General features: G+C 47.2%; 1 protein-coding gene across 6 annotated transcripts in view; it reads right to left on the reverse strand.

The window, feature by feature from the left end:
* Nucleotides 1-22,103, reverse strand: part of ikbkg (inhibitor of nuclear factor kappa B kinase regulatory subunit gamma) — a 39,921-nt gene extending 17,818 nt beyond the window's left edge. For 2 of the 6 annotated variants that reach the window (XM_056422257.1, XM_056422256.1), the window contains exons 1-6: nt 21,925-22,103; nt 2,833-2,973; nt 2,514-2,755; nt 2,353-2,427; nt 2,168-2,275; nt 792-971 (exon numbers count right to left, since the gene is read on the reverse strand). In XM_056422257.1, coding sequence (XP_056278232.1) covers nt 792-971; nt 2,168-2,275; nt 2,353-2,427; nt 2,514-2,755; nt 2,833-2,973; nt 21,925-21,973 — 795 coding nt within the window. In that variant the 5' untranslated portion in view covers nt 21,974-22,103. Of the gene's footprint in view, nt 1-791; nt 972-2,167; nt 2,276-2,352; nt 2,428-2,513; nt 2,756-2,832; nt 2,974-3,113; nt 3,228-3,379; nt 3,934-21,924 lie in introns of those variants that run through there. The other 4 variants (XM_056422259.1, XM_056422258.1, XM_056422260.1 and 1 more) reach the window with 4 other exon arrangements.
* Nucleotides 22,104-23,493: the final 1,390 nt, after the last annotated feature.

The raw sequence follows: 23,493 nt of genomic DNA on the forward strand, positions 1-23,493 counted from the left end.
GTTCCTCTAGGAGCCTTAGAGATAGAGGAAGGAGATGAGGTTCCTCTAGGAGCCTTAGAGATAGAGTAAGGAGATGAGGTTCCTCTGTAGGAGCCTTAGAGATAGAGTAAGGAGATGAGGTTCCTCTAGGAGCCTTAGAGATAGAGGAAGGAGATGAGGTTCCTCTAGGAGCCTTAGAGATAGAGGAAGGAGATGAGGGTCCTCTTGGAGCCTTAGAGATAGAGGAAGGAGATGAGGGTCCTCTAGGAGCCTTAGAGATACGGTAAGGAGATGAGGTTCCTCTAGGAGCCTTAGAGGTAGAGGAAGGAGATGAGGTTCCTCTAGGAGCCTTAGAGATAGAGTAAGGAGATGAGGTTCCTCTAGGAGCCTTAGAGATAGAGGAAGGAGATGAGGTTCCTCTGTAGGAGCCTTAGAGATAGAGGAAGGAGATGAGGTTCCTCTAGGAGCCTTAGAGATAGAGTAAGGAGATGAGGTTCATCTAGGAGCCTTAGAGATAGAGTAAGGAGATGAGGTTCCTCTGTAGGAGCCTTAGAGATAGAGTAAGGAGATGAGGTTCCTCTAGGAGCCTTAGAGATAGAGTAAGGAGATGAGGTTCATCTAGGAGCCTTAGAGATAGAGTAAGGAGATGAGGTTCCTCTAGGAGCCTTAGAGATAGAGTAAGGAGATGAGGTTCCTCTGTAGGAGCCTTAGAGATAGAGGAAGGAGATGAGGTTCCTCTAGGAGCCTTAGAGATAGAGGAAGGAGATGAGGTTCCTCTAGGAGCCTTACAGATAGGGTAACTTGGACCTTACCTGAGCCAGTTTGCCTCGCAGCTGGTCGACACAGCACCGCATCTGCTCTCTCTCTTTCTCGCCCTCCTCCCTCTCCCTCTCCAGCTCCTCGTTCTTCCTCTTCATCTCTCTCATCCCTTCCTCCAGCTTCTCTTTGTGGCTCTTCAGCAGCTGGAGGAACTCGTTCGCCCCTTCCTCTGGCTGAAAGTGAGAGAGGCTGAATGAGAAGGTGATGACAGCGACAACCACGTTCACCCTGAGCCAGAGGACACCAAAGAACTACAGCCAGAGGAGTAGAACTACAGCCAGAGGAATAGAACTACAGCCAGAGGAGTAGAACTACAGCCAGGAGTAGAACTACAGCCAGAGGAATAGAACTACAGCCAGAGGAATAGAACTACAGCCAGAGGAGTAGAACGACAGCCAGAGGAGTATAACTACAGCCAGGAGTAGAACTACAGCCAGAGGAATAGAACTACAGCCAGAGGAGTATAACTACAGCCAGAGGAGTAGAACGACAGCCAGAGGAGTAGAACTACAGCCAGGAGTAGAACTACAGCCAGAGGAATAGAACTACAGCCAGAGGAATAGAACTACAGCCAGGAGTAGAACTACAGCCAGAGGAGTAGAACTACAGCCAGAGGAATAGAACTACAGCCAGAGGAGTAGAACTACAGCCAGAGGAATAGAACTACAGCCAGAGGAGTAGAACTACAGCCAGAGGAGTAGAACTACAGCCAGGAGTAGAACTACAGCCAGAGGAATAGAACTACAGCCAGAGGAATAGAACTACAGCCAGAGGAGTAGAACTACAGCCAGAGGAATAGAACTACAGCCAGAGGAGTAGAACTACAGCCAGAGGAGTAGAACGACAGCCAGAGGAGTAGAACTACAGCCAGAGGAGTAGAACGACAGCCAGAGGAATAGAACTACAGCCAGAAGAGTAGAACTACAGCCAGAGGAGTAGAACTACAGCCAGAAGAGTAGAACGACAGCCAGAGGAATAGAACTACAGCCAGAAGAGTAGAACGACAGCCAGAGGAATAGAACTACAGCCAGAAGAGTAGAACTACAGCCAGAGGAATAGAACTACAGCCAGAAGAGTAGAACTACAGCCAGAGTAGTAGAACTACAGCCAGGAGTAGAACTACAGCCAGAAGAGTAGAACTACAGCCAGAGGAGTAGAATAGGATGCACTGCTGTGTGTTAATGGATCCCAGAGCTCAGGTACAAGGAGAACACGTGACAGCATGCATATATACACACATTATACATATATATGATTAAAGGTGTTTAAATGCTGCGTGCTGATTGGTTCCAGAGCCTCACATAATGTGGTATGAGGCCTTGGACCAGGCACAGGGTGAGTGGGGGTGGGAAGCAGTGAGCAGGCTCACCTGGCCATGTTCCCTGCCCTCCCCCTCCCCCTCTGAGAGGGAGAGGGAGGGGGAGGGGGAGGGGGAGGGGAGGGCGCTACTCAAGGAGCTCCGCCCACTGGCGGCGCCCTAGACACACGGACACAGCGGTTAGATGGAGACACACCGACACGTCAACGCTGCCAGCACAGCGGCACGCGGCTCACCAGGCTGCGGGGGGGCGTGGTCTGAGTGTGGCGCTCCGCCTCCTCCAGCCTCCTCTTCTCCCGCTGGTCCAGAGTCTGAACCAGGAGAACCAGAGGAGGAGAAATCCATGAACAGCATCACGACACAGCAGCACCCTGAGTGAGGACTTAAGGACTCTGACCTGAGGCCCCTCCAGGGCTCGGGTCCTGGCCGGGCTCCCCTGCAGCTCCGGGCCCTGGCTGGAGGCCGGCCCGTTCACCAGGCCCTGTAGGGACCGGTTCTCCTGGGCCAGCCGCTCCACCAGGGCACGGGCCTCCTGGAAGCGGCAGCTGAGGAAGTCCCTCTCTCCTCGGGTCCTCTGCTGCCAGCCCTCCATCTCCTCACAGCGCTGCCGCAGGGCCATGTTGCTGCGCCGCAGGGCCTCTGGGGGGAGGGGGGGAGGTGAGAGGAGAGGAGGAGAGAGGAGGAGAGAGGAGGAGAGAGGAAGGGAACACTCCTACCTCTGAGCTGCTGGTTGTCACCCAGCAACCTGGTCACCACCTCATTGGACGCCAGCTCAGGTGGGACTCTGAGCGTCCCGCCCCCCTCCTCACCTGACATCTCCCACTGCAGGGGGCCGTCAGGCTGGGGCTGCACCATGCCTACACACACACACACACACACACACACACGCACACACACACACACAGACACACACACACACACACCATCAGGACTGACTCACATAGCGACCCTCAGGGGACTGAGGTGGACCCTGACCTCTGACCCCAGGGTCACACACCTCATCCCGGCGAGGCGGCCTCAGTTTCTCTTTCCCTTTGATCTGTCAGGACCCGGGTCCCGGTCTGAGGAGCCCGCTGGTCTCAGGACTCACTGGTGGGGGGGTCATGCTCCTCTATGTAGAGGAGGGACACATGACGTCATTCCCTATACCACGAGGAATACCTGGACGTGCTTCCTCCGCACCACGTGACCCGGGTAACGCAGCGGGGGACCTGAACCCCGTCGACCCCCTGACTGAGACACGAGGGGCCGGAGCCCTCTTACCCGCGGCTGCTGCTCGCTGCTGCTCGCTGCTGCCGTCCGAGAGTACAGGTGAGTGTCCGGTGCTATCCGGTGAGCCCGTTAGCTGGCTAGCCGATGCTAGATCGAGAGCTCGCGCTGTGACGGTCGCGCGTGAGCCCCTCAGTCTCCGAGGCGCGTGACACAAACAACGACCCGCACCAACGGACGGAAGTCGTTTGTATCCGTAATGTTATCCCGTGCGTGTGCGCGCGCGCGCGCGGGAAGCTGGTCGAGGTTATCTGTCAGAGCGACTGTTTTTAGCAGGTTGCGGCGGGTTGTTCGCCCTGCGCGAGGCCTCGCAGGCAACACTTCCGTTCCGCTGCACACACAGATAATAATGTTGTAATCACTGCATGGCATTCACCTCTAAACCTCCATGACACACACACACACACAACACCGGCTCCGTGACTCTGTTCCGAGGTTGTATTTGTATTGAACTCTGAATGCGCCTCTGTGGTGTGTGGAGGGGGCGCGGCTGAGAGGAGTGCTGCCTGAGAGTCGGTACTCAGGGCAGCAGTCCTGAATGAGGAAATCCCCTTCTTCTTCCGCAGTGGTGGATGACGTCACGTGTCTGCAGCATCACAGTGCCGCGGTGAGGAGCTCCGTGATGCGCCCTGCCACCGGGAGAATCGCTAGTGTGTCGCTGTTGGCCCCTCCGCGCGGCCCCGAGGAACTACTTTATGTGTCTGTGGCGGACTCAGACTGACTACACCTGAAGTGAACCCACAGCAGTACCTCCGCTCCTCCACCAGGTGGAGCAGTGATCTGATCCTCCTCATCTACTGGGAACTAAACACACACATATATATATTATATATATATATATATAAGGGCAGTCAATCGATTACAAAAAATTAACTAATTAATCGCACATTTTGAAATTCATTAATCGCGATTAAAAGTTTTTTTTTCTTCAAAAGACTAAATCTTCTAAATGAACGAGTAATCCCTTCAGACAGCGTGTATTTCAGACACTTGTTTAATTGTATTCTTTTTTAAAGACTAAACTTCCCACAGAGCTGTGTTTTCAAAGAGGCTCCTACCTATAAAGTGCAGTGAGGTATTTAATATTGTGGATGATGAATTGTTTCTTCAGTGAAACATCAGATTAGTAAACAAGGTGCATTAGAGACCCCATTGGTCCTGTCATCTTTAACATTGAACAGCAGAACCAGTGGCCTTGGGAAACTGACCAATATGTCACGTTAACCCTCTGGAGGCTGGGGGCATGTTCTCGATTTTACAAAAACATGTAAATTCACCTTTTAAAGTCTTTTGCATGTGACACATCCCAGTGTTTCCCCACCATTCTATCAGGGTGAGGCCCCGCCCCCCTGTCATGTTCTCTATAGCGCCAGATTACAGCAGAAGTAATGTACGGTTCTTTCCTTAGAGACGTCTTTGTTCTTTATTAAACTAAACGTCTGTTGTTGGTCGTCTCTCCAGCAGAAGTAATGTACGGTTCTTTCCTTAGAGACGTCTTTGTTCTTTATTAAACTAAACGTCTGTTGTTGGTCGTCTCCAGCAGAAGTAATGTACGGTTCTTTCCTTAGAGACGTCTTTGTTCTTTATTAAACTAAACGTCTGTTGTTGGTCGTCTCTCCAGCAGAAGTAATGTATGGTTCTTTCCTTCTAGACGTCTTTGTTCTTGTATTAAACTAAACGTCTGTTGTTGGTCGTCTCTACAGCAGAAGTAATGTACGGTTCTTTCCTTCTAGACGTCTTTGTTCTTGTATTAAACTAAACGTCTGTTGTTGGTCGTCTCTCCAGCAGAAGTAATGTACGGTTCTTTCCTTAGAGACGTCTTTGTTCTTTATTAAACTAAACGTCTGTTGTTGGTCGCCCTCCAGCAGAAGTAATGTACGGTTCTTTCCTTCAAGACGCTTTGTTCTTTATTAAACTAAACGCCTGTTGTTGGTCGCCTCTACAGCAGAAGTAATGTACGGTTCTTTCCTTAGAGACGTCTTTGTTCTTTATTAAACTAAACGCCTGTTGTTGGTCGCCTCCAGCAGAAGTAATGTACGGTTCTTTCCTTCAAGACGTCTTTGTTCTTTATTAAACTAAACGTCTGTTGTTGGTCGCCTCCAGCAGAAGTAATGTACGGTTCTTTCCTTAAAGACGCTTTGTTCTTTATTAAACTAAACGCCTGTTGTTGGTCGCCTCCAGCAGAAGTAATGTACGGTTCTTTCCTTAAAGACGCTTTGTTCTTTATTAAACTAAACGTCTGTTGTTGGTCGCCCTCCAGCAGAAGTAATGTACGGTTCTTTCCTTAGAGACGTCTTTGTTCTTTATTAAACTAAACGTCTGTTGTTGGTCGCCCTCCAGCAGAAGTAATGTACGGTTCTTTCCTTAGACGCTTTGTTCTTTATTAAACTAAACGCCTGTTGTTGGTCGCCTCCAGCAGAAGTAATGTACGGTTCTTTCCTTAGAGACGCTTTGTTCTTTATTAAACTAAACGCCTGTTGTTGGTCGCCTCCAGCAGAAGTAATGTACGGTTCTTTCCTTAGAGACGTCTTTGTTCTTTATTAAACTAAACGTCTGTTGTTGGTCGCTCTCCAGCAGAAGTAATGTACGGTTCTTTCCTTAGAGACGCTTTGTTCTTTATTAAACTAAACGTCTGTTGTTGGTCGCCTCCAGCAGAAGTAATGTACGGTTCTTTCCTTAGAGACGTCTTTGTTCTTTATTAAACTAAACGCCTGTTGTTGGTCGCCTCCAGCAGAAGTAATGTACGGTTCTTTCCTTAGAGACGCTTTGTTCTTTATTAAACTAAACGTCTGTTGTTGGTCGCCTCCAGCAGAAGTACTGTACGGTTCTTTCCTTAGAGACGCCTTTGTTCTTTATTAAACTAAACGCCTGTTGTTGGTCGCCTCCAGCAGAAGTAATGTACGGTTCTTTCCTTAGAGACGCTTTTGTTCTTTATTAAACTAAACGCCTGTTGTTGGTCGCCTCCAGCAGAAGTAATGTACGGTTCTTTCCTTAGAGACGTCTTTGTTCTTTATTAAACTAAACGCCTGTTGTTGGTCGTCTCTCCAGCAGAAGTAATGTACGGTTCTTTCCTTAGAGACGTCTTTGTTCTTTATTAAACTAAACGCCTGTTGTTGGTCGCTCTCCAGCAGAAGTAATGTACGGTTCTTTCCTTAGAGACGCCTTTGTTCTTTATTAAACTAAACGTCTGTTGTTGGTCGCCTCCAGCAGAAGTAATGTACGGTTCTTTCCTTAGAGACGCCTTTGTTCTTTATTAAACTAAACGTCTGTTGTTGGTCGCTCTCCAGCAGAAGTAATGTACGGTTCTTTCCTTAGAGACGCCTTTGTTCTTTATTAAACTAAACGCCTGTTGTTGGTCGCCTCCAGCAGAAGTAATGTACGGTTCTTTCCTTAGAGACGCCTTTGTTCTTTATTAAACTAAACGTCTGTTGTTGGTCGTCTCTCCAGCAGAAGTAATGTACGGTTCTTTCCTTAGAGACGTCTTTGTTCTTTATTAAACTAAACGCCTGTTGTTGGTCGCCTCCAGCAGAAGTAATGTACGGTTCTTTCCTTAGAGACGTCTTTGTTCTTTATTAAACTAAACGCCTGTTGTTGGTCGCTCTCCAGCAGAAGTAATGTACGGTTCTTTCCTTAGAGACGCCTTTGTTCTTTATTAAACTAAACGTCTGTTGTTGGTCGCCTCCAGCAGAAGTAATGTACGGTTCTTTCCTTAGAGACGCCTTTGTTCTTTATTAAACTAAACGCCTGTTGTTGGTCGCTCTCCAGCAGAAGTAATGTACGGTTCTTTCCTTAGAGACGCCTTTGTTCTTTATTAAACTAAACGCCTGTTGTTGGTCGCCTCCAGCAGAAGTAATGTACGGTTCTTTCCTTAGAGACGCCTTTGTTCTTTATTAAACTAAACGTCTGTTGTTGGTCGCCTCCAGCAGAAGTAATGTACGGTTCTTTCCTTAGAGACGCCTTTGTTCTTTATTAAACTAAACGTCTGTTGTTGGTCGCCTCCAGCAGAAGTAATGTACGGTTCTTTCCTTAGAGACGCCTTTGTTCTTTATTAAACTAAACGTCTGTTGTTGGTCGCCTCCAGCAGAAGTAATGTACGGTTCTTTCCTTAGAGACGTCTTTGTTCTTTATTAAACTAAACGTCTGTTGTTGGTCGCCTCCAGCAGAAGTAATGTACGGTTCTTTCCTTAGAGACGTCTTTGTTCTTTATTAAACTAAACGTCTGTTGTTGGTCGCCTCTCCAGCAGAAGTAATGTACGGTTCTTTCTTTAGAGACGTTTTAGTTCTTTATTAAACTAAACGCCTGTTGTTGGTCGCTCTCCAGCAGAAGTAATGTACGGTTCTTTCCTTAGAGACGCCTTTGTTCTTTATTAAACTAAACGCCTGTTGTTGGTCGCCTCCAGCAGAAGTAATGTACGGTTCTTTCCTTAGAGACGCCTTTGTTCTTTATTAAACTAAACGCCTGTTGTTGGTCGCCTCCAGCAGAAGTAATGTACGGTTCTTTCCTTAGAGACGCCTTTGTTCTTTATTAAACTAAACGTCTGTTGTTGGTCGCCTACAGCAGAAGTAATGTACGGTTCTTTCCTTAGAGTCGTCTTTGTTTTTTATTAAACTAAACGCCTGTTGTTGGTCGCTCTCCAGCAGAAGTAATGTACGGTTCTTTCCTTAGAGACGCCTTTGTTCTTTATTAAACTAAACGTCTGTTGTTGGTCGCCTCCAGCAGAAGTAATGTACGGTTCTTTCCTTAGAGACGCCTTTGTTCTTTATTAAACTAAACGCCTGTTGTTGGTCGCCTCCAGCAGAAGTAATGTACGGTTCTTTCCTTAGAGACGCCTTTGTTCTTTATTAAACTAAACGTCTGTTGTTGGTCGCCTCCAGCAGAAGTAATGTACGGTTCTTTCCTTAGAGACGCCTTTGTTCTTTATTAAACTAAACGTCTGTTGTTGGTCGCCTCCAGCAGAAGTAATGTACGGTTCTTTCCTTAGAGACGTCTTTGTTCTTTATTAAACTAAACGCCTGTTGTTGGTCGCCTCCAGCAGAAGTAATGTACGGTTCTTTCCTTTTCCTTAGAGACGCCTTTGTTCTTTATTAAACTAACGCGTCTGTTGTTGGTCGCCTCTCCAGCAGAAGTAATGTACGGTTCTTTCCTTAGAGACGCCTTTGTTCTTTATTAAACTCGCCTCACAGCAGAAGTAATGTACGTTTCTTTCCTTAAAGATCGCCTTTTTAAACTAAACGCCTGTTGTTGGTCGCCTCCAGCAGAAGTAATGTACGGTTCTTTCCTTAAGACGCCTTTGTTCTTTATTAAACTAAACGCCTGTTGTTGGTCGCCTCCAGCAGAAGTAATGTACGGTTCTTTCCTTAGAGACGCTTTTGTTCTTTATTAAACTAAACGCCTGTTGTTGGTCGCTCTCCAGCAGAAGTAATGTACGGTTCTTTCCTTAGAGACGCCTTTGTTCTTTATTAAACTAAACGCCTGTTGTTGGTCGCCTCCAGCAGAAGTAATGTACGGTTCTTTCCTTAGAGACGCCTTTGTTCTTTATTAAACTAAACGTCTGTTGTTGGTCGCTCTCCAGCAGAAGTAATGTACGGTTCTTTCCTTTCTTTATTAAACTAAACGCCTGTTGTTGGTCGCCCTCCAGCAGAGTAATGTACGTTTCCTTAGAGACGCCTTTTGTTCTTTATTAAACTAAACGCCTGTTGTTGGTCGCCTCTACAGCAGAAGTAATGTACGGTTCTTTCCTTAGACGCCTTTGTTCTTTATTAAACTAAACGCCTGTTGTTGGTCGCCTCCAGCAGAAGTAATGTACGGTTCTTTCCTTAGAGACGCCTTTGTTCTTTATTAAACTAAACGCCTGTTGTTGGTCGCCTCCAGCAGAAGTAATGTACGGTTCTTTCCTTAGAGACGCCTTTGTTCTTTATTAAACTAAACGTCTGTTGTTGGTCGCCTCCAGCAGAAGTAATGTACGGTTCTTTCCTTAGAGACGCCTTTGTTCTTTATTAAACTAAACGTCTGTTGTTGGTCGCCTCCAGCAGAAGTAATGTACGGTTCTTTCCTTAGAGACGCCTTTGTTCTTTATTAAACTAAACGCCTGTTGTTGGTCGCCTCCAGCAGAAGTAATGTACGGTTCTTTCCTTAGAGACGCCTTTGTTCTTTATTAAACTAAACGCCTGTTGTTGGTCGCCTCCAGCAGAAGTAATGTACGGTTCTTTCCTTAGAGACGCCTTTGTTCTTTATTAAACTAAACGTCTGTTGTTGGTCGCCTCCAGCAGAAGTAATGTACGGTTCTTTCCTTAGAGACGCTTTGTTCTTTATTAAACTAAACGCCTGTTGTTGGTCGCCTCTCCAGCAGAAGTAATGTACGGTTCTTTCCTTCAAGACGCTTTGTTCTTTATTAAACTAAACGTCTGTTGTTGGTCGTCTCTCCAGCAGAAGTAATGTACGGTTCTTTCCTTAGAGACGCCTTTGTTCTTTATTAAACTAAACGCCTGTTGTTGGTCGCCTCCAGCAGAAGTAATGTACGGTTCTTTCCTTAGAGACGCCTTTGTTCTTTATTAAACTAAACGCCTGTTGTTGGTCGCTCTCAGCAGAAGTAATGTACGGTTCTTTCCTTAGAGACGCTTTGTTCTTTATTAAACTAAACGCCTGTTGTTGGTCGCCCTCACAGCAGAAGTAATGTACGGTTCTTTCCTTCAAGACGCCTTTGTTCTTTATTAAACTAAACGCCTGTTGTTGGTCGCTCTCCAGCAGAAGTAATGTACGGTTCTTTCCTTCAAGACGCTTTGTTCTTTATTAAACTAAACGCCTGTTGTTGGTCGCCTCCAGCAGAAGTAATGTACGGTTCTTTCCTTAGAGACGCCTTTGTTCTTTATTAAACTAAACGCCTGTTGTTGGTCGCCTCCAGCAGAAGTAATGTACGGTTCTTTCCTTAGAGACGCCTTTGTTCTTTATTAAACTAAACGCCTGTTGTTGGTCGCCTCCAGCAGAAGTAATGTACGGTTCTTTCCTTAGAGACGCCTTTTGTTCTTTATTAAACTAAACGTCTGTTGTTGGTCGCCTCCAGCAGAAGTAATGTACGGTTCTTTCCTTAGAGACGCTTTGTTCTTTATTAAACTAAACGCCTGTTGTTGGTCGCCTCCAGCAGAAGTAATGTACGGTTCTTTCCTTAGAGACGTCTTTGTTCTTTATTAAACTAAACGTCTGTTGTTGGTCGCCTCCAGCAGAAGTAATGTACGGTTCTTTCCTTAGAGACGCTTTGTTCTTTATTAAACTAAACGTCTGTTGTTGGTCGCCTCCAGCAGAAGTAATGTACGGTTCTTTCCTTAGAGACGCCTTTGTTCTTTATTAAACTAAACGCCTGTTGTTGGTCGCCTCCAGCAGAAGTAATGTACGGTTCTTTCCTTAGAGACGCCTTTGTTCTTTATTAAACTAAACGCCTGTTGTTGGTCGCCTCCAGCAGAAGTAATGTACGGTTCTTTCCTTAGAGACGCCTTTGTTCTTTATTAAACTAAACGTCTGTTGTTGGTCGCCTCCAGCAGAAGTAATGTACGGTTCTTTCCTTAGAGACGCCTTTGTTCTTTATTAAACTAAACGTCTGTTGTTGGTCGCCTCCAGCAGAAGTAATGTACGGTTCTTTCCTTAGAGACGCCTTTGTTCTTTATTAAACTAAACGCCTGTTGTTGGTCGCCTCCAGCAGAAGTAATGTACGGTTCTTTCCTTAGAGACGCCTTTGTTCTTTATTAAACTAAACGCCTGTTGTTGGTCGCTCTCCAGCAGAAGTAATGTACGGTTCTTTCCTTCAAGAGACGCCTTTGTTCTTTATTAAACTAAACGCCTGTTGTTGGTCGCCTCCAGCAGAAGTAATGTACGGTTCTTTCCTTAGAGACGCCTTTGTTCTTTATTAAACTAAACGCCTGTTGTTGGTCGCCTCTCCAGCAGAAGTAATGTACGGTTCTTTCCTTAGAGACGCCTTTGTTCTTTATTAAACTAAACGCCTGTTGTTGGTCGCCTCCAGCAGAAGTAATGTACGGTTCTTTCCTTAGAGACGCCTTTGTTCTTTATTAAACTAAACGCCTGTTGTTGGTCGCCTCTCCAGCAGAAGTAATGTACGGTTCTTTCCTTAGAGACGCCTTTTGTTCTTTATTAAACTAAACGCCTGTTGTTGGTCGCTCTCCAGCAGAAGTAATGTACGGTTCTTTCCTTAGAGACGCCTTTGTTCTTTATTAAACTAAACGCCTGTTGTTGGTCGCCTCCAGCAGAAGTAATGTACGGTTCTTTCCTTAGAGACGCCTTTGTTCTTTATTAAACTAAACGTCTGTTGTTGGTCGCTCTCCAGCAGAAGTAATGTACGGTTCTTTCCTTAGAGACGCCTTTGTTCTTTATTAAACTAAACGCCTGTTGTTGGTCGCCTCCAGCAGAAGTAATGTACGGTTCTTTCCTTAGAGACGCCTTTGTTCTTTATTAAACTAAACGTCTGTTGTTGGTCGCTCTCCAGCAGAAGTAATGTACGGTTCTTTCCTTAGAGACGCCTTTGTTCTTTATTAAACTAAACGCCTGTTGTTGGTCGCCTCCAGCAGAAGTAATGTACGGTTCTTTCCTTAGAGACGCCTTTGTTCTTTATTAAACTAAACGCCTGTTGTTGGTCGCCTCCAGCAGAAGTAATGTACGGTTCTTTCCTTAGAGACGCTTTTGTTCTTTATTAAACTAAACGCCTGTTGTTGGTCGCCTCCAGCAGAAGTAATGTACGGTTCTTTCCTTAGAGACGCCTTTGTTCTTTATTAAACTAAACGCCTGTTGTTGGTCGCCTCCAGCAGAAGTAATGTACGGTTCTTTCCTTAGAGACGCCTTTGTTCTTTATTAAACTAAACGCCTGTTGTTGGTCGCCTCCAGCAGAAGTAATGTACGGTTCTTTCCTTAGAGACGCCTTTGTTCTTTATTAAACTAAACGCCTGTTGTTGGTCGCCTCCAGCAGAAGTAATGTACGGTTCTTTCCTTAGAGACGCCTTTGTTCTTTATTAAACTAAACGCCTGTTGTTGGTCGCCTCCAGCAGAAGTAATGTACGGTTCTTTCCTTAGAGACGCTTTTGTTCTTTATTAAACTAAACGTCTGTTGTTGGTCGCCTCCAGCAGAAGTAATGTACGGTTCTTTCCTTAGAGACGCCTTTGTTCTTTATTAAACTAAACGTCTGTTGTTGGTCGCCTCCAGCAGAAGTAATGTACGGTTCTTTCCTTAGAGACGCCTTTGTTCTTTATTAAACTAAACGCCTGTTGTTGGTCGCCTCCAGCAGAAGTAATGTACGGTTCTTTCCTTAGAGACGCCTTTGTTCTTTATTAAACTAAACGCCTGTTGTTGGTCGCCTCCAGCAGAAGTAATGTACGGTTCTTTCCTTAGAGACGCCTTTGTTCTTTATTAAACTAAACGCCTGTTGTTGGTCGCCTCCAGCAGAAGTAATGTACGGTTCTTTCCTTAGAGACGCCTTTGTTCTTTATTAAACTAAACGCCTGTTGTTGGTCGCCTCCAGCAGAAGTAATGTACGGTTCTTTCCTTAGAGACGCCTTTGTTCTTTATTAAACTAAACGCCTGTTGTTGGTCGCCTCCAGCAGAAGTAATGTACGGTTCTTTCCTTAGAGACGCCTTTGTTCTTTATTAAACTAAACGCCTGTTGTTGGTCGCCTCCAGCAGAAGTAATGTACGGTTCTTTCCTTAGAGACGCCTTTGTTCTTTATTAAACTAAACGCCTGTTGTTGGTCGCCTCCAGCAGAAGTAATGTACGGTTCTTTCCTTAGAGACGCCTTTGTTCTTTATTAAACTAAACGCCTGTTGTTGGTCGCTCTCCAGCAGAAGTAATGTACGGTTCTTTCCTTAGAGACGCCTTTGTTCTTTATTAAACTAAACGCCTGTTGTTGGTCGCCTCCAGCAGAAGTAATGTACGGTTCTTTCCTTAGAGACGCCTTTGTTCTTTATTAAACTAAACGCCTGTTGTTGGTCGCCTCCAGCAGAAGTAATGTACGGTTCTTTCCTTAGAGACGCCTTTGTTCTTTATTAAACTAAACGCCTGTTGTTGGTCGCCTCCAGCAGAAGTAATGTACGGTTCTTTCCTTAGAGACGCCTTTGTTCTTTATTAAACTAAACGCCTGTTGTTGGTCGCCCTCCAGCAGAAGTAATGTACGGTTCTTTCCTTAGAGACGCCTTTGTTCTTTATTAAACTAAACGCCTGTTGTTGGTCGCCTCCAGCAGAAGTAATGTACGGTTCTTTCCTTAGAGACGCCTTTTGTTCTTTATTAAACTAAACGCCTGTTGTTGGTCGCCTCCAGCAGAAGTAATGTACGGTTCTTTCCTTAGAGACGCCTTTGTTCTTTATTAAACTAAACGTCTGTTGTTGGTCGCCTCCAGCAGAAGTAATGTACGGTTCTTTCCTTAGAGACGCCTTTGTTCTTTATTAAACTAAACGCCTGTTGTTGGTCGCCTCCAGCAGAAGTAATGTACGGTTCTTTCCTTAGAGACGCCTTTGTTCTTTATTAAACTAAACGCCTGTTGTTGGTCGCCTCTCCAGCAGAAGTAATGTACGGTTCTTTCCTTAGAGACGCCTTTGTTCTTTATTAAACTAAACGCCTGTTGTTGGTCGCCTCCAGCAGAAGTAATGTACGGTTCTTTCCTTAGAGACGCTTTTGTTCTTTATTAAACTAAACGCCTGTTGTTGGTCGCCTCCAGCAGAAGTAATGTACGGTTCTTTCCTTAGAGACGCCTTTGTTCTTTATTAAACTAAACGCCTGTTGTTGGTCGCCTCCAGCAGAAGTAATGTACGGTTCTTTCCTTAGAGACGCTTTGTTCTTTATTAAACTAAACGCCTGTTGTTGGTCGCCTCCAGCAGAAGTAATGTACGGTTCTTTCCTTCAAGACGCCTTTGTTCTTTATTAAACTAAACGTCTGTTGTTGGTCGCCTCCAGCAGAAGTAATGTACGGTTCTTTCCTTAGAGACGCTTTGTTCTTTATTAAACTAAACGTCTGTTGTTGGTCGCCTCCAGCAGAAGTAATGTACGGTTCTTTCCTTAGAGACGCTTTGTTCTTTATTAAACTAAACGCCTGTTGTTGGTCGCCTCCAGCAGAAGTAATGTACGGTTCTTTCCTTCAGAGACGCCTTTGTTCTTTATTAAACTAAACGCCTGTTGTTGGTCGCCTCCAGCAGAAGTAATGTACGGTTCTTTCCTTAGAGACGCTTTGTTCTTTATTAAACTAAACGCCTGTTGTTGGTCGCTCTCCAGCAGAAGTAATGTACGGTTCTTTCCTTCTAGAGACGCTTTGTTCTTTATTAAACTAAACGTCTGTTGTTGGTCGCCTCCAGCAGAAGTAATGTACGGTTCTTTCCTTCTAGACGCTTTGTTCTTTATTAAACTAAACGCCTGTTGTTGGTCGCCTCCAGCAGAAGTAATGTACGGTTCTTTCCTTAGACGCCTTTGTTCTTTATTAAACTAAACGCCTGTTGTTGGTCGCCTCCAGCAGAAGTAATGTACGGTTCTTTCCTTAGAGACGCCTTTGTTCTTTATTAAACTAAACGCCTGTTGTTGGTCGCCTCCAGCAGAAGTAATGTACGGTTCTTTCCTTAGAGACGCCTTTGTTCTTTATTAAACTAAACGCCTGTTGTTGGTCGCCTCCAGCAGAAGTAATGTACGGTTCTTTCCTTAGAGACGCCTTTTGTTCTTTATTAAACTAAACGCCTGTTGTTGGTCGCCTCCAGCAGAAGTAATGTACGGTTCTTTCCTTAGAGACGCCTTTGTTCTTTATTAAACTAAACGCCTGTTGTTGGTCGCTCTCCAGCAGAAGTAATGTACGGTTCTTTCCTTAGAGACGCCTTTGTTCTTTATTAAACTAAACGCCTGTTGTTGGTCGCCTCTACAGCAGAAGTAATGTACGGTTCTTTCCTTAGACGCCTTTGTTCTTTATTAAACTAAACGCCTGTTGTTGGTCGCCTCCAGCAGAAGTAATGTACGGTTCTTTCCTTAGAGACGCCTTTGTTCTTTATTAAACTAAACGCCTGTTGTTGGTCGCCTCCAGCAGAAGTAATGTACGGTTCTTTCCTTAGAGACGCCTTTGTTCTTTATTAAACTAAACGCCTGTTGTTGGTCGCCTCCAGCAGAAGTAATGTACGGTTCTTTCCTTAGAGACGCTTTGTTCTTTATTAAACCAAACGCCTGTTGTTGGTCGCCTCTACAGCAGAAGTAATGTACGGTTCTTTCCTTAGAGACGCCTTTGTTCTTTATTAAACTAAACGCCTGTTGTTGGTCGCCTCCAGCAGAAGTAATGTACGGTTCTTTCCTTAGAGACGCCTTTGTTCTTTATTAAACTAAACGCCTGTTGTTGGTCGCCTCCAGCAGAAGTAATGTACGGTTCTTTCCTTAGAGACGCCTTTGTTCTTTATTAAACTAAACGCCTGTTGTTGGTCGCCTCCAGCAGAAGTAATGTACGGTTCTTTCCTTAGAGACGCCTTTGTTCTTTATTAAACTAAACGCCTGTTGTTGGTCGCCTCCAGCAGAAGTAATGTACGGTTCTTTCCTTAGAGACGCCTTTTGTTCTTTATTAAACTAAACGCCTGTTGTTGGTCGCCTCCAGCAGAAGTAATGTACGGTTCTTTCCTTAGAGACGCCTTTGTTCTTTATTAAACTAAACGCCTGTTGTTGGTCGCCTCCAGCAGAAGTAATGTACGGTTCTTTCCTTAGAGACGCCTTTGTTCTTTATTAAACTAAACGCCTGTTGTTGGTCGCCTCCAGCAGAAGTAATGTACGGTTCTTTCCTTAGAGACGCCTTTGTTCTTTATTAAACTAAACGCCTGTTGTTGGTCGCCTCTACAGCAGAAGTAATGTACGGTTCTTTCCTTAGAGACGCCTTTGTTCTTTATTAAACTAAACGCCTGTTGTTGGTCGCTCTCTACAGCAGAAGTAATGTACGGTTCTTTCCTTAGAGACGCCTTTGTTCTTTATTAAACTAAACGCCTGTTGTTGGTCGCCTCCAGCAGAAGTAATGTACGGTTCTTTCCTTAGAGACGCCTTTGTTCTTTATTAAACTAAACGCCTGTTGTTGGTCGCCTCCAGCAGAAGTAATGTACGGTTCTTTCCTTAGAGACGCCTTTGTTCTTTATTAAACTAAACGCCTGTTGTTGGTCGCCTCCAGCAGAAGTAATGTACGGTTCTTTCCTTAGAGACGCCTTTGTTCTTTATTAAACTAAACGCCTGTTGTTGGTCGCCCTCCAGCAGAAGTAATGTACGGTTCTTTCCTTAGAGACGCCTTTGTTCTTTATTAAACTAAACGCCTGTTGTTGGTCGCCTCCAGCAGAAGTAATGTACGGTTCTTTCCTTAGAGACGCCTTTGTTCTTTATTAAACTAAACGCCTGTTGTTGGTCGCCTCCAGCAGAAGTAATGTACGGTTCTTTCCTTAGAGACGCCTTTTGTTCTTTATTAAACTAAACGCCTGTTGTTGGTCGCCTCCAGCAGAAGTAATGTACGGTTCTTTCCTTAGAGACGCCTTTGTTCTTTATTAAACTAAACGCCTGTTGTTGGTCGCCTCTCCAGCAGAAGTAATGTACGGTTCTTTCCTTAGAGACGCCTTTGTTCTTTATTAAACTAAACGCCTGTTGTTGGTCGCCTCCAGCAGAAGTAATGTACGGTTCTTTCCTTAGAGACGCCTTTGTTCTTTATTAAACTAAACGCCTGTTGTTGGTCGCCTCCAGCAGAAGTAATGTACGGTTCTTTCCTTAGAGACGCCTTTGTTCTTTATTAAACTAAACGCCTGTTGTTGGTCGCCTCCAGCAGAAGTAATGTACGGTTCTTTCCTTAGAGACGCCTTTGTTCTTTATTAAACTAAACGCCTGTTGTTGGTCGCCTCCAGCAGAAGTAATGTACGGTTCTTTCCTTAGAGACGCCTTTGTTCTTTATTAAACTAAACGCCTGTTGTTGGTCGCCTCTACAGCAGAAGTAATGTACGGTTCTTTCCTTCAAGACGCCTTTGTTCTTTATTAAACTAAACGCCTGTTGTTGGTCGCCTCCAGCAGAAGTAATGTACGGTTCTTTCCTTAGAGACGCCTTTGTTCTTTATTAAACTAAACGCCTGTTGTTGGTCGCCTCCAGCAGAAGTAATGTACGGTTCTTTCCTTAGAGACGCCTTTGTTCTTTATTAAACTAAACGTCTGTTGTTGGTCGCCTCCAGCAGAAGTAATGTACGGTTCTTTCCTTAGAGACGCCTTTGTTCTTTATTAAACTAAACGCCTGTTGTTGGTCGCCTCCAGCAGAAGTAATGTACGGTTCTTTCCTTCAAGACGCCTTTGTTCTTTATTAAACTAAACGCCTGTTGTTGGTCGCCTCCAGCAGAAGTAATGTACGGTTCTTTCCTTAGAGACGCCTTTGTTCTTTATTAAACTAAACGTCTGTTGTTGGTCGCTCCAGCAGAAGTAATGTACGTTCTTTCCTTAGAGACGCTTTGTTCTTTATTAAACTAAACGCCTGTTGTTGGTCGCCTCCATGAGGACACGCTGATGTCATGAGGACACGCTGATGTCTGATGTCAGAGACACACTGATGTCATGAGGACACGCTGATGTCATGAGGACACGCTGATGTCATGAGGACACACTGATGTCATGAGGACACACTGATGTCATGAGGACACGCTGATGTCATGAGGACACACTGATGTCATGAGGACACGCTGATGTCATGAGGACACGCTGATGTCTCCATGAGGACACACTGATGTCATGAGGACACGCTGATGTCATGAGGACACACTGATGTCATGAGGACACGCTGATGTCATGAGGACACTGATGTCATGAGGACACGCTGATGTCATGAGGACACGCTGATGTCATGAGGACACGCTGATGTCATGAGGACACACTGATGTCATGAGGACACGCTGATGTCATGAGGACACACTGATGTCATGAGGACACGCTGATGTCATGAGGACACGCTGATGTCATGAGGACACGCTGATGTCATGAGGACACACTGATGTCATGAGGACACGCTGATGTCATGAGGACACGCTGATGTCTCCATGAGGACACACTGATGTCATGAGGACACGCTGATGTCATGAGGACACGCTGATGTCATGAGGACACACTGATGTCTCCATGAGGACACGCTGATGTCATGAGGACACGCTGATGTCATGAGGACACGCTGATGTCATGAGGACACGCTGATGTCATGAGGACACGCTGATGTCATGAGGACACACTGATGTCATGAGGACACGCTGATGTCATGAGGACACGCTGATGTCATGAGGACACGCTGATGTCATGAGGACACACTGATGTCATGAGGACACGCTGATGTCTCCATGAGGACACGCTGATGTCTCCATGAGGACACGCTGATGTCATGAGGACACACTGATGTCATGAGGACACGCTGATGTCTCCATGAGGACACACTGATGTCTCCATGAGGACACGCTGATGTCTCCATGAGGACACACTGATGTCATGAGGACACACTGTCTCCATGAGGACACGCTGATGTCATGAGGACACACTGATGTCTCCATGAGGACACGCTGATGTCTCCATGAGGACACACTGATGTCTCCATGAGGACACACTGATGTCATGAGGACACGCTGATGTCTCCATGAGGACACACTGATGTCTCCATGAGGACACGCTGATGTCATGAGGACACACTGATGTCTCCATGAGGACACGCTGATGTCATGAGGACACGCTGATGTCTCCATGAGGACACACTGATGTCTCCATGAGGACACGCTGATGTCTCCATGAGGACACGCTGATGTCTCCATGAGGACACGCTGATGTCTCCATGAGGACACGCTGATGTCATGAGGACACGCTGATGTCTCCATGAGGACACGCTGATGTCATGAGGACACGCTGATGTCATGAGGACACACTGATGTCTCCATGAGGACACGCTGATGTCATGAGGACACGCTGATGTCATGAGGACACGCTGATGTCTCCATGAGGACACGCTGATGTCATGAGGACACGCTGATGTCTCCATGAGGACATGCTGATGTCATGAGGACACGCTGATGTCTCCATGAGCACACGCTGATGTCATGAGGACACGCTGATGTCATGAGGACACGCTGATGTCTCCATGAGGACACGCTGATGTCATGAGGACACGCTGATGTCTCCATGAGGACACACTGATGTCTCCATGAGGACACGCTGATGTCATGAGGACACACTGATGTCTCCATGAGGACACGCTGATGTCATGAGGACACACTGATGTCATGAGGACACGCTGATGTCTCCATGAGGACATGCTGATGTCATGAGGACACGCTGATGTCTCCATGAGGACACGCTGATGTCTCCATGAGGACACGCTGATGTCATGAGGACACACTGATGTCTCCATGAGGACACGCTGATGTCTCCATGAGGACACGCTGATGTCATGAGGACACACTGATGTCATGAGGACACACTGATGTCTCCATGAGGACACGCTGATGTCTCCATGAGGACACGCTGATGTCTCCATGAGGACACGCTGATGTCATGAGGACACACTGATGTCATGAGGACACGCTGATGTCATGAGGACACGCTGATGTCTCCATGAGGACATGCTGATGTCATGAGGACACACTGATGTCTCCATGAGGACACGCTGATGTCTCCATGAGGACACACTGATGTCTCCATGAGGACACGCTGATGTCTCCATGAGGACACACTGATGTCATGAGGACACACTGATGTCATGAGGACACGCTGATGTCATGAGGACACGCTGATGTCTCCATGAGGACACGCTGATGTCATGAGGACACGCTGATGTCTCCATGAGGACACACTGATGTCTCCATGAGGACACACTGATGTCATGAGGACACGCTGATGTCTCCATGAGGACACGCTGATGTCTCCATGAGGACACACTGATGTCATGAGGACACGCTGATGTCTCCATGAGGACATGCTGATGTCATGAGGACACACTGATGTCTCCATGAGGACACGCTGATGTCTCCATGAGGACACGCTGATGTCATGAGGACACACTGATGTCATGAGGACACACTGATGTCTCCATGAGGACACGCTGATGTCTCCATGAGGACACGCTGATGTCATGAGGACACACTGATGTCATGAGGACACACTGTCTCCATGAGGACACGCTGATGTCATGAGGACACACTGTCTCCATGAGGACACGCTGATGTCATGAGGACACACTGATGTCTCCATGAGGACATGCTGATGTCATGAGGACACACTGATGTCTCCATGAGGACACACTGATGTCATGAGGACACACTGATGTCTCCATGAGGACACGCTGATGTCTCCATGAGGACACGCTGATGTCATGAGGACACACTGATGTCATGAGGACACGCTGATGTCTCCATGAGGACACACTGATGTCTCCATGAGGACACACTGATGTCTCCATGAGGACACGCTGATGTCATGAGGACACGCTGATGTCTCCATGAGGACACACTGATGTCTCCATGAGGACACGCTGATGTCTCCATGAGGACACACTGATGTCTCCATGAGGACACGCTGATGTCATGAGGACACGCTGATGTCTCCATGAGGACACGCTGATGTCTCCATGAGGACACGCTGATGTCATGAGGACACACTGATGTCTCCATGAGGACACACTGATGTCTCCATGAGGACACGCTGATGTCTCCATGAGGACACGCTGATGTCTCCATGAGGACACGCTGATGTCATGAGGACACACTGATGTCTCCATGAGGACACACTGATGTCTCCATGAGGACACGCTGATGTCTCCATGAGGACACGCTGATGTCATGAGGACACGCTGATGTCTCCATGAGGACACGCTGATGTCTCCATGAGGACACACTGATGTCTCCATGAGGACACGCTGATGTCTCCATGAGGACACACTGATGTCTCCATGAGGACACACTGATGTCTCCATGAGGACACGCTGATGTCTCCATGAGGACACGCTGATGTCATGAGGACACAATGATGTCTCCATGAGGACACGCTGATGTCATGAGGACACGCTGATGTCATGAGGACACACTGATGTCTCCATGAGGACACGCTGATGTCATGAGGACACACTGATGTCATGAGGACACGCCCCCCCTGGTGCAGTCTGGGTCTTTCCTCCATTAGTAGTGATGTGTTCAGCTCACGACTCAGAACAGGAAGTCACAGGACAATCTAGATTCTGCTTTAAGAAGGGTGACCTTCAAGAAGGGTGACCTTCAAGATGGGTGACCTTCAAGAAGGGTGACCTTCAAGATGGGTGACCTTCAAGATGGGTGACCTTTAAGATGGGTGACCTTCAAGAAGGGTGACCTTCAAGTCCTTGAGACCAGCTGTCTCCCCGGTTACGGGAGGCTGACCTCTCCTACAGGTGCTCTGACCTTTCCAGGCCTTCTTGAAGGCTTCACACAGGAAGCTGTGTTTGTGAACTATCAGAACTCCCATGATGCAGCAGGATGACCACGCTGACACATGGAGACCCGGTTCTCCTCTCCTATGTTCTGACCGTGGTTCTGGTTGATGGACCTCTTCTCGTTCCCTTCGTCGGTCCTCATGTCGACATCATTTGATACTTTTGACCAGTCAGCGACTTCCTGTTCCCGACGAGCCGCTGGAGAACCTCGTGGCGCCTCCTCCTGTGTCGAGACGTTTTGGCCACGCTGTCGTCTCGTGTTGACCTTTGACCCGTGACAGGAAGCCGAGGCTCCAGACCGATTGACCCCGCCCCCTCCAGGCTGAACCCGCTGCCATGATCAAAGAATAGAGGCCGTCAGAAACGACTTCAACACACGTGTCGTCATAAAGGGAAGAATCATTTATTAAAGCACAGCTCCAGTTTCATCTGAACAACATCTGGGACACGAGCCGCGGACACGTAGAAAAGGTCAAAACAACAGATGACCGGGGCCTTCAGTGCCACGGGGACGAGGTCGCTAAAGGTCAGGAACAGCAATTACAAAACGGTTCAACTCCGGAGGCCCTGGTACGCCTGCTGATGCTCCCAGGAGGAGAAGACGCCTCCTCCTCTCTCAGGGAGGTGTCTTCAGAGGACGCCTCCTCCTCTCTCAGGGAGGTGTCTTCAGGGGACGCCTCCTCCTCTCTCAGGGAGGTGTCTTCAGAGGACGCCTCCTCTCTCAGGGAGGTGTCTTCAGGGACGCCTCCTCCTCTCAGGGAGGTGTCTTCAGGGGACGCCTCCTCCTCTCTCAGGGAGGTGTCTTCAGAGGACGCCTCCTCCTCTCTCAGGGAGGTGTCTTCAGAGGACGCCTCCTCCTCTCTCAGGGAGGTGTCTTCAGAGGACGCCTCCTCTCTCAGGGAGGTGTCTTCAGAGGACGCCTCCTCCTCTCTCAGGGAGGTGTCTTCAGGGGACGCCTCCTCCTCTCTCAGGGAGGTGTCTTCAGAGGACGCCTCCTCCTCTCTCAGGGAGGTGTCTTCAGAGGACGCCTCCTCCTCTCTCAGGGAGGTGTCTTCAGAGGACGCCTCCTCTCTCAGGGAGGTGTCTTCAGAGGACGCCTCCTCCTCTCTCAGGGAGGTGTCTTCAGAGGACGCCTCCTCCTCTCTCAGGGAGGTGTCTTCAGGGGACGCCTCCTCCTCTCTCAGGGAGGTGTCTTCAGAGGACGCCTCCTCCTCTCTCAGGGAGGTGTCTTCAGAGGACGCCTCCTCCTCTCTCAGGGAGGTGTCTTCAGGGGACGCCTCCTCCTCAGGAGGTGTCTTCAGAGGACGCCTCCTCTCTCTCAGGAGGTGTCTTCAGGGACGCCTCCTCTCTCAGGAGGTGTCTTCAGGGGACGCCACCTCCTCTCTCAGGGAGGTGTCTTCAGAGGACGCCTCCTCCTCTCTCAGGGAGGTGTCTTCAGGGGACGCCTCCTCTCTCAGGAGGTGTCTTCAGAGGACGCCTCCTCTCTCAGGAGGTGTCTTCAGAGGACGCCTCCTCTCTCAGGAGGTGTCTTCAGAGGACGCCTCCTCTCTCAGGGAGGTGTCTTCAGAGGACGCCTCCTCCTCTCTCAGGGAGGTGTCTTCAGAGGACGCCTCCTCTCTCAGGAGGTGTCTTCAGGGACGCCTCCTCTCTCAGGAGGTGTCT

Source organism: Pseudoliparis swirei, chromosome 9 (genome assembly GCF_029220125.1).
Source record: "Pseudoliparis swirei isolate HS2019 ecotype Mariana Trench chromosome 9, NWPU_hadal_v1, whole genome shotgun sequence".
In the NCBI taxonomy this organism is placed as follows: domain Eukaryota; kingdom Metazoa; phylum Chordata; class Actinopteri; order Perciformes; family Liparidae; genus Pseudoliparis; species Pseudoliparis swirei.